The 9,982-nt window shown below is 43.5% G+C and overlaps 1 protein-coding gene across 2 annotated transcripts in view; it reads left to right on the top strand.

The window, feature by feature from the left end:
- The first annotated feature begins 506 nt into the window (after positions 1-506).
- The window catches only part of TRIM33 (tripartite motif containing 33), a 123,101-nt gene continuing 113,625 nt past the window's right edge, over positions 507-9,982 (top strand). For both annotated transcript variants that reach the window (XM_055312497.1, XM_055312496.1), the window contains exon 1: positions 507-1,055. In XM_055312497.1, coding sequence (XP_055168472.1) covers positions 530-1,055 — 526 coding nt within the window. In that variant the 5' untranslated portion in view covers positions 507-529. The remainder of the gene's footprint in view (positions 1,056-9,982) is intronic.

Raw genomic sequence — 9,982 nt, 5'->3', positions numbered from 1 at the left:
CGAGCGAGGTTCGCGCCGAGACGCGCCCGCCCCCGGGGACGGCGCCCCCCGGGAGTCGCCGGCTCGAGCGGTCCGGGCCTCCCCGCCTCCTACCCTTTCCCGGTTTTCGCCCCGCACCGCCGCTGCGTCCGAGTCCACAACCACTGCCGCCGACTAAGCGCTGCTCGGCGTCCGCGGCCGCTGGCTCTAAAGACCCCCGCGAGCAGCAGGGCGGCCGCGCGGACGCAGCACGCCGGGGCCGGAGGTCGGGGAGGGGGCGGGGCCGACTCCCCGCCCGCGCCGCGAGTTCCCGCCTCCCTCGGGAGGACGTCCGTGCGTACGTGCGCGCGCCGCGCCCGCTCTCCTTCAGCCGCGCGACGCGAGGGCGGGGGCGCCGCGTGCGCGCGCGCTCTCGTTCGTTCGGCTGCCTGCTCGCTCTCGGCTGCCGCTCTCGCTGCGGCTGCGGCTGGGGCTGGGGGCGGCGGCGGCGGCGGCGGCGGCGCGGGCGGCGGGCGGCGCGGGGCGGTCCGGCGGGTTCAAAGAGGAAAACATGGCGGAAAACAAAGGCGGCGGCGAGGCTGAGAGCGGCGGCGGGGGCAGCGGTAGCGCGCCGGTAACTGCCGGGGCCGCCGGGCCCGCGGCGCAGGAGGCGGAGCCGCCTCTCGCCGCGGTGCTGGTAGAGGAGGAGGAGGAGGAAGGCGGCAGGGCGGGCGCGGAGAGCGGCGCGGCCGGGCCCGACGACGGGGGGGTGTCCGCGGCCTCCTCCGGCTCGGCCCCGGCTGCCTCAGCCCCTGCGGCCTCAGTGGGCCCTGGAGTTCCCGGGGGGGCGGTAGCGACGCCGGGCCCAGCTCCAGCCTCGGCTCCCGTTCCGGGTCCGTCGGCGGGGCCGCCTCCTGGACCGCCAGCCTCGCTCCTGGACACCTGCGCCGTGTGTCAGCAGAGCTTGCAGAGCCGGCGTGAGGCGGAGCCCAAGCTGCTGCCCTGCCTTCACTCCTTCTGCCTGCGCTGCCTGCCCGAGCCGGAGCGCCAGCTCAGCGTGCCCATCCCGGGGGGCAGCAACGGCGACATCCAGCAAGGTGAGCGGCAGGCCCTGCCCGAGGTCTGGGCCGAGGAGGGTCTGGGGACGGAGGTGCTCGGGCCCGGGGCTCCTCGGGCCGGAGCGAACCCGAGGGGTCCGAGAGGTGAAAGACACGGCCCCGGGACGCCTTCCAGAGAAGGTGGGCCGCCAGAGATAAGGGGAGGGTGAAGGGAGGGGTGCCGGCGGCTGGAGGCGGGGGGAGGGGACACGGGCCGCAGGGGAGGTTCGGGTGTGCGGATCCTGGCGGAGAAGGCGTGGACTCCCGGCCGAGCGCAGGTTCGGAGCTGCTGGGCTCGGACGGAGGCAGGAGAGGGGCTGGAAACCGCTTTGCAGGAGTGTTGAGGGAGGAGAGGCCTGTAGCGGGAGAGGCACTGAGAAGGGAGTAAGGTAAGCAGTAAGGGCTGTGAGGATGACTTGCCGTGGAAGGAAGGACTTGACACGTTCGAGGCTAGGGGGACAGAAGGACTAGGGACTGAATAGGGGCGGATAAAGGGTATTGGAGAGTTTGGGGCTGAGAGAAGCCGTCTGATGGAAAGTAGTTTTAGGATGACATTGGGAAGGAGAACTCTGGAATCGGAAGAGCTTTGAAGGGCCTGCATGTTTTGGGAAATATCCTCAGGTTCAGGGGTGAAGGAGAAATGAGCTTTGAAGGGAATTGGGAGTTAAAGACAGCTGGGTTTCATTGTAAATTATGAGCCCTTACTGATCCAGACAGTGTATTAGGATTGAATAAAATAGTGAGTGAAGGGCTCGTTCATAGTCCTATAGGTGAAACACATATCCTGCCAACAGCAGCGGTGGTGGGTACTTGGTACAGTGGTTGTGACAAATCAGGAGGTCCGGGGAACTTTATTGAGAAGGAAACCATTGAGCAGGTTTCTTGAAGGGTGAGTTCACTGGATTGGGAGTTTTCAGGGTACTGGGTACTTTACACATCTCTGGAGCTAAAGGTTAACTAGTCATTATAAAACACATTCATGTTTCTGCAGTGAAACATACAAGTATCCCATTAATGGAATAGACATTAATAACTTAAAATTCAGGGAGGGTTTTGTTGTAGATTAATGAAAAACTTTCACATTTCAAAGCTCTTGAAATTTGGAACTTCAAGTAAAGGATTCCTGACCTGTACTAAAGGGTTTGGGATTCATCCTGTAAAATATGTCTTGTACAGTGTAGACAAGGTGTCCATGAAGGCCTTTTTTTTTTTTTTTTTTTTAAGATTTTTATTTATTCATGAGAGACAGAGAGGGACAGGCTCCCTTTAGGGAGCCTGATGCAGGACTTCCATCCCAGGACCCCAGGATCAAGATCTGAGCCAAAGGCAGGGGCTCAACCACTGAGCCACCCAGGCGCCCCAAGGGCTTTTTTATCAAGAGGATAAAAGAATCACTTTTGTTATCCAAAAAGATCACATATCGAAGAGGAAGGGAAGGCAGGGCTGGAGGACGGGAATCTTGACAGTTTATAGAGAAATGAGCATTTGGAATTAATAAAGCACTAATAACATGTTAAGGAAGCATTTTGATATGGGGGAAAGGTATGGACTTTGTGAGGGTGTCTACTTTTTACTTCCCATGTATGGTTTGGATAGATGACTTTTTTTTTTTAGCCTTAATTTTTTCAGTTTGGAAACAAGGACAAAATTACCTATCTCATGTGGTTATGGGGTTATGATAGAATGAAGGGTGTATGTAGGGTAACTAGTACATGGTAGTAATGAAATGGCAGCTATTTAATTAATAGTAGTAAATAATATTAAGTAGCCATGGAAATAAGTTGGGAGGTGTTGAGATTGGTGTGGGGGAGACTAGGATGTGTCTAGGATGAGTTCCAGGTTTCTTGTTAGGTGGGTAGCAGTGCTTTTAATACAAATAATTCAGGAACAGAAGCAGGTGTGTATGTGTTTGTGGTGAAAGGAGGATCTAATGATTTCAGTTATGGATGTTTTGTGTTTGAAGTATTATTGAGACATACAGGTAAGAATGTTACATTAAGAATAAGGATTTGATGGTGAAGATACTAAATGATAATGGGTGTATGGAGGGTGGATAAGGGGTGTGTATAACTAACTGCTCATGGCCTCATGAGTATAGGGAGATGTGTGGGATTCAGTGTTCTTACCTGGATTAGATGAGAGATTTAGAAGAAACACAAGATGAGAATTGTGTTTGACTGATGTGGCTGGAAGACTGAGGTTATGAAATTGGCTCTCTGATATTTATGCAGGAGAGAGAGAGAGTAATAGTCTGTGAATTCCCTCTTCATTCTCCATCCTTTGTTTTTGAGCTAGGAGTGAAAAGTAGATGGGACCAAGCATGGTCATTTTAAGGTAATGTTGCTTTCTAACTAGTAGCTAAAACAAGTCAAGCCTGGAAGCCATCATAGTTTTAAACAGGGAGTTTAGAAAATAATGTATTAGTATTAACTCCTATATGTATCCTTTGCTTTGCTCTTTAAAAAAGAGTTCTAGGGGATCCCTGGGTGGCTCAGCAGTGTAGCGCCTGCCTTCTGCCCAGGATGTGATCCTGGAGTTCCAGGATCGACTCCCGTATCAGGCTCCGGACATGGAGCCTGCTTCTCCTTCTGCCTGTGTCTCTGCCTCTCTCGCTCTCTCTCTGTGTGTCTCTTATGAATAAATAAATATAATCTTAAAAAAAAAAGTTATAGAAGGAACACTGGGTTTGGGGTCAGGGGACATAGTTCTGCCACTTAATTGTTTTCTGTAAAGGTGGTTTATAATGTTTCTGTCCTTCAGTTTCTTTATCTCCAAAACGTAGCTAATCCTTCACTTACATCTTACTAAGTCAAATGAAATAATAAATGTGAAAATACTGTGAAATGCTTGCAAATGTAAGGTATTATTGAACACTGGTTTCTTCTCTGGTCTAGAGAGCCATAACTGGTAACTCAAGTCAACATGTTACGTGTTTTTCAAACAGTGACGGGTGCATTTTACCCTTGCTGCTAACTGGCCTTTTTTTCTGTTCTTGTAACACACCAAAGTTATCCACATTTTTTAGCTGATCCTTTTAGATCAGTGGTTCTCCAAAGTGTGGTTTCTGGACCAGCAGCAAGCATGAACATCATCTGCGATCTTGTTAGGAATGCAAATTCTTGGGCCCCACTCCAGACCTTCTGACCAGCCATCCGTTTTAACAAGTCCAGGTGATTTTGATGCACACTAAGTTTAAGTACCACTTTTCTTGAGTGAAGAGTTCCTCACTTCAGATGCTGCCTCCTCAGAAAGGCCTTTTCTGACTCCCCTTTTTTAAAAAAATTTTTTTTGAAGGCTTTATTTTTAGAGTAGTTTCAGGCTTATAGCAAGATTAAGAGGAAGATATAGGGATTTCCTATTCATTCCCAGCCCCCACACCTGCACGGCTTCCCCACGTTATCCGTATCTTCCACCAGAGTAGTACATTTGTCACAATTGATGGACCTACATTTGCCTATCATAATCACCCAAAGTCCATAGTTTGCATTAGTGTTCATTCTTAGTGTTTGTACATTCCGTCGGTTTAGACAAATATATAATGACATGAATCCATCACTATAATATGACACAGAGTATTTTCATCACCTAAAAATCCTGTGTCTGCTCTTTTTAAAGTAGTCCTTCAGGTCGGTCACTCCCTTATTATCTTTTTTTCTTCTTAGCACAGCTAATATATAAAATGCTTTTGTACTCGCTTTTCTGTTTCTCACTAGGGTATTGTAGAGCGATTGTTCAATAAATATCTTGAATGAATAAAAATCACTGGAAGAACTTTATAAAATGCCATTTTGAGAGTTTCAGACACCCAGTTGATTTGGGGATGATACTAGGAATTTATTTTTAAGTATTTATTTATTTAAATTTTTTTAAAAGATTTTATTTATTCATGAGAGTCACAGAGAGAGAGAGGCAGAGACATAGGCAGAGGGAGAAGCAGGCTCATGCAGGTGGGAATCGATCCCAGAACTCTGGGATCACATCCTGAGCCAAAGGCAAATGCTCAACTGCTGAGCTACCCAGGCATCCCTATTCATTTATTTTAGAGTGTCCATTGGAGTATGGGGAGGGACGGGGGGGGGGGGGGGGAGAGCGAGAGAGAATCTCCAGTAGAGTCCGTGAGGAGTCCACTGCCCAATGCAGGGCTTGATATCATGACCTGAGCTGAAATCAAGAGTCAGAGCTTAACAGACTGAGCCACCCAGGCACTCCTAGGTATCTCATTTTTAGTAAGTGCGCTTCTGGTATCTACTGTACTTTTAAGAAACATGAATTTAGATATTTGACCATAATGGCTGATCTATTTACTGTTGAAGTGTTTGGAAAACCAAATAGATAAATTAGTTAATACTTGTTGAGTCTTAACAGTAAGCTTTTAAAAGTGCTTCATCATTTTTAAAAAATTCTATTTCAGGTTGGGTTTGATGTCAGTAGTGGGTGGTATATAGATCTGTAATGTATCAATAGAAATACAAATTTGTATTGATGCATCTGAACAAACTCAAATGAACTCTTGAAGGGGATGAGACTTCTAGTAGGGCATATCCAAGATAGCATGATATGTATGAAGAACTGGATTGAGAGTAACTTGCATTGTGTTCTGCTGTTAATTAGCTGTGTAACCTTGGTTAAGACACTAAACAGCCTTTTACCATCTTCTGCAGTAGGAACAGTTTAAGTTCCTATTCTGTAAAATTCTAGGATTGTATTGTCTTCTATACCAACTTTTTTATCTGCATAATTTTAATCCTATTTGTGGGAAATGATGGAAGAATCAATGTGAAAAAATGATTATATTTCTGAATCTTCAACTTACTGTGAAAAGTCTGAAATGGCAACCTTAATATGGTAAGTGGAAGAGGGATACCTCTGGGTGTAGTGTGAAGAGCATCTTCTCACAGTGGTTCTGTGTTTTATCACTGAGCATTATGAGCCACTCCGGGGAGTCTTCTGTTTGAGCCTTTGGAAATTCTTTTGTCCCTCCCCCCGCCCATGGCAGTTTGCCAGTTCTGTGGCTTATCTATTTAGGATTTTTTTAGGCCCTACTTTCTCTAATGCCCTATTTACATAAACAAGCTTGAGTTTTTGAATGATAATATAGTCATCAGCAAGCAGTCATTAAAGATGTGTCAGAGAAAACTGAAATACTTTTGTGGTTGGTTAAATGCTCTGTGGTTGTTTAAGTGCACACAATTCAAGATTCAGAGTACCTGAATTCATTTTTGAGCTCCATCATTTACTACTAGAATGTCTATGAATAAGTTACTTAACATCTGTAAATCAAGGGTAATAATTAAACCTGCTTCATAGTGTTATTGTGAGGATTCAATGAGTTAATACATTGTAAAGTGCTTCATAATAGTGCTGGCACATGGTAAGACCCCAAAAACTATTATTTCTGTTATTTTCCAGTTGTCCCCCATTTTTGTCCCCATTTTTTAAATGACTACTTCTATTCAGTTGGTGTTTTTCTAGACTTTTCTGGTATCTAGTGATGTACAGCACACTTGCCAAAATCATTTGCTTTCCAATCTCTCCAGCTACTTAAAATTTATAATGTAAAAACTCATGAACTCTGAGTTGTAATGTAATGTTGTAAGACCTAAGTTTTTACATGGCCTACTATCTGTACACCGAAAATTTTAGAAGGATCTGTTTATTTCATTATCTATATTCTTAGCAGACCCTAACTGAGAATACCTTAAAGTAGTGATTCTCAAAGTTGGTCCTTAGAATTTTGAGGAGATTGTCTCAGATTCCCCTTCAGACACTGGCAAAATTAAAACTCTTTTCATAATAATACTTATTATTTGCCTTACTCACTGTTTTGGTATTTATATTAGTGATGCAAAAGCAGTGATGTGTGAAACTGCTGGCATCTTAGCAAGGATTAAGATAGTGCTTCCAAACCATATTAAGAGTCATTGTATTGGGGATCCCTGGGTGGCTCAGCAGTTTAGTGACTGCCTTTGGCCCAGGGTGGGATCCTGGAGTCCCAGGTTCCTGGAGTCCCGGGATCAAGTCCCACATCAAGCTCCCTGCATGGAGCCTGCCTCTCCCTCTGTTTGTGTGTCTGCCTCTCTCTCTCTCTCTCTCTCTCTCTCTCTGTCTCTGTCTCTCATGAATAAATAAATAAAATCTTAAAAAAAAAGAGTCATTATATTTTTACCACAATACACTTAGAGTAAAAACAAACAGCAGCAAAAAACATGCTAGTTTCATTTTGTTTTTGATGAAGCATTAGGACATTATTTTATTAAATCTTGATTTTTTTTGAGAATTCTGTGTGATGAAATAGGAAATGTGCATTAAATGTTTCTGCTGCAGACTGAAGCATAAGAAGAAAAGTACTTGTGCAGTCTTTTGAATTCCAAGCTAAATAAGCTTCTTTATTTTCATGGAAACTAATTTTTACTTGAAACAATGATTGGGGAAAAAAAAAACCAAACAATGATTGACAAACTTTGGTTTTCAGACATGTGGCTTTGGCAGCCATTTTCTCAAAAATGAATGAATTGAGCCTGTCAATTCAAGGAAAATAACCAACATATGCTGCCAGTGATAGAGATTGAACTTTTAAATGAAAATTAGGATTTTTGAATAAACTTGTATGTGCAACCATGAGCTTGAAAGCTTCTCAATATTTGTAGGCTTTTCTGATAAGATTGGGTAGTGTATCAAAGTTTCAATTTTTTTTTGATAGTGTGCAATGAAATGTCAACATTTGGAAGATCTACACAGTGAACGAGTATTTTCCAAATGACCAGTTGACCAATGCATCATGTTACAAAATTATGCATAGGAAAGAGATTCAAAGTGTAAAGCAGACAAGTAGATTTTAACATAGTGGAAGTTCACTATATTACTATAGTGGAATAGTAAATGTTCATCAGTATGGTTTGAAATTGCACATTGTTACTGACATTTAAGAAATAAATATACTTTAGGGGAGCCTGGGTGTCTCAGTCAGGTAAGCATCCAACTCTTGATTTTGGCTCAGGTCATGATCTTAGGGTGGTGAGATTGAGCTCCATGTCTTGGAGTACAGCATGGAGCTTGCTTAAGATTCTCTCTTCTGCCCCTCCCCATCTTCCTGCTTGCAAACACTTTCTCTCTCTCTCTCTCTCTCTCTCTCTCTCTCGAAAGAAAGAAAGAAAAAGAAAGAGAGAGAGAGAGAGAGAGAGAGAGAAAGAAAGAAAGAAAGAAAGAAAGAAAGAAAGAAAGAAAGAAAGACACTTTGTGTTTGTGTGTGTGTGTATGTATTTTTTAAATTTTGAGTAATTTCCATGCCCAGCACAGGGCTCAAGCTCATGACACTGAGTCGCATGCTCTACCAACTGAGCCAGACAGATGCCTTGACTCTATATTTTTGTATTCAATCAAAGAATATCCACAATGTTGTTTGAAAGGCCATTAAAATAGTCTTTCCTTTTTAAAAATACATAGCTATTCACTTCATATTCTTCAACAAAACAATTTGTCACAACAGATTAAATGCAAAAGCATATATTCAGCAATCTGAATGTATTAATTAAACCAGACATTACAGAGGCTTAAAAGTGTAAAAACAACGCCACTCTTAACTAAAACCTTTTTGTTTTTGGAGGTATAATTATTTCTCATAAAAATGTTGTTTAAGCATGCAGTTTTATTTTTAAATTAATGTACCATTTAATTTTAATAAAAGTGAATTATCAGCTATTGAAATATTAATATTTTAAAATTCTCAATTTTTACTTCTAATATTATATATATTGATGGATAAAACCCATCTATCTAAAGAAAAGCTCTGTTAGGTCCTCAGTAATTAAATAGCATAAGACGGATCCTGAGACCAAAAAAGGATAATCAGGAAATGATGTAGTTGTTGGGAAAAATGTTAGGTTATAGAATACTAGAGGGTAGCAAAATTCATATGTTTATACTGAATAACTGAAGTTGACATTTCGTAAATAGCTCACTGTAAGCCTACTGATTTTTTATTTTTTCATATTTATGACTGGTTGACTGAGACCATCACTTTTCTGAGTCCAGCTTCAGAGTTTGGGCTCATGGTGTTGGGTACATTAGTGTGTGTCTCTTCTGTGGCCACAAATTGAACCTCTATCCCTAGCCAGTTTCTAGAGTGGACATTGGTTCCAGGGGTAAATGGGGGTGGGGAGAGAAGGATTGAATGAACATAAATGTATTATCTTTAGAAAAATATTTAAAGCAAATAGCAAGAATTATGTGGTACTGATGAATAATACTTTTAAAGATTTTTATTTATTTTTTTATTTTTTATTTTATTTTTATTTTTTTTTAATTTTTATTTATTTATGATAGAGAGAGAGAGAGAGAGAGGCAGAGACACAGGCAGAGGGAGAAGCAGGCTCCATGCACCGGGAGCCCGATGTGGGATTCGATCCCGGGTCTCCAGGATCACGCCCTGGTCCAAAGGCAGGCGCTAAACCGCTGCGCCACCCAGGGATCCCCTGAATGCTTATTATATGCAGTTTATGTTGCTGCTTTTATGAATTATTTGTATATCTAAAAAATAGAATTTTTCTTCAGCTTGCTCACATTTTGTTTTTAAGATTTTATTTATTTATTCATGAGAGAGAACAGAGGCAGAGGGAGAAGCAGGCTCTATCCAGGGAGCCCAATGTGGGACCCGATCCTGGGACCCACGGGATCACCCCCTGAACCAAAGGTAGATGCTCAACCACTGAGCCACGCAGGCATCCTGCTTGCTCACATTTTTAAAAACTTTGATTTACAAGAATTTTGATAAGTTCTGCATACTGATCCTTTGTTGGTTATGTAAGTTGAACATTTATTCTAAGCCTACTGTGACTTGGTGTGGTAGCCAGCCTCCAAGATGGCCCCAGTGTTCCTCTCTCTGGTATTTACACTCTTCTATAGTGTCCCCTACAGTGACTCAGAACTGG

Source organism: Nyctereutes procyonoides, unplaced genomic scaffold, assembly GCF_905146905.1.
Source record: "Nyctereutes procyonoides isolate TBG_1078 unplaced genomic scaffold, NYPRO_anot_genome, whole genome shotgun sequence".
In the NCBI taxonomy this organism is placed as follows: domain Eukaryota; kingdom Metazoa; phylum Chordata; class Mammalia; order Carnivora; family Canidae; genus Nyctereutes; species Nyctereutes procyonoides.
This window is presented reverse-complemented; position numbering and strand designations above follow the sequence as displayed.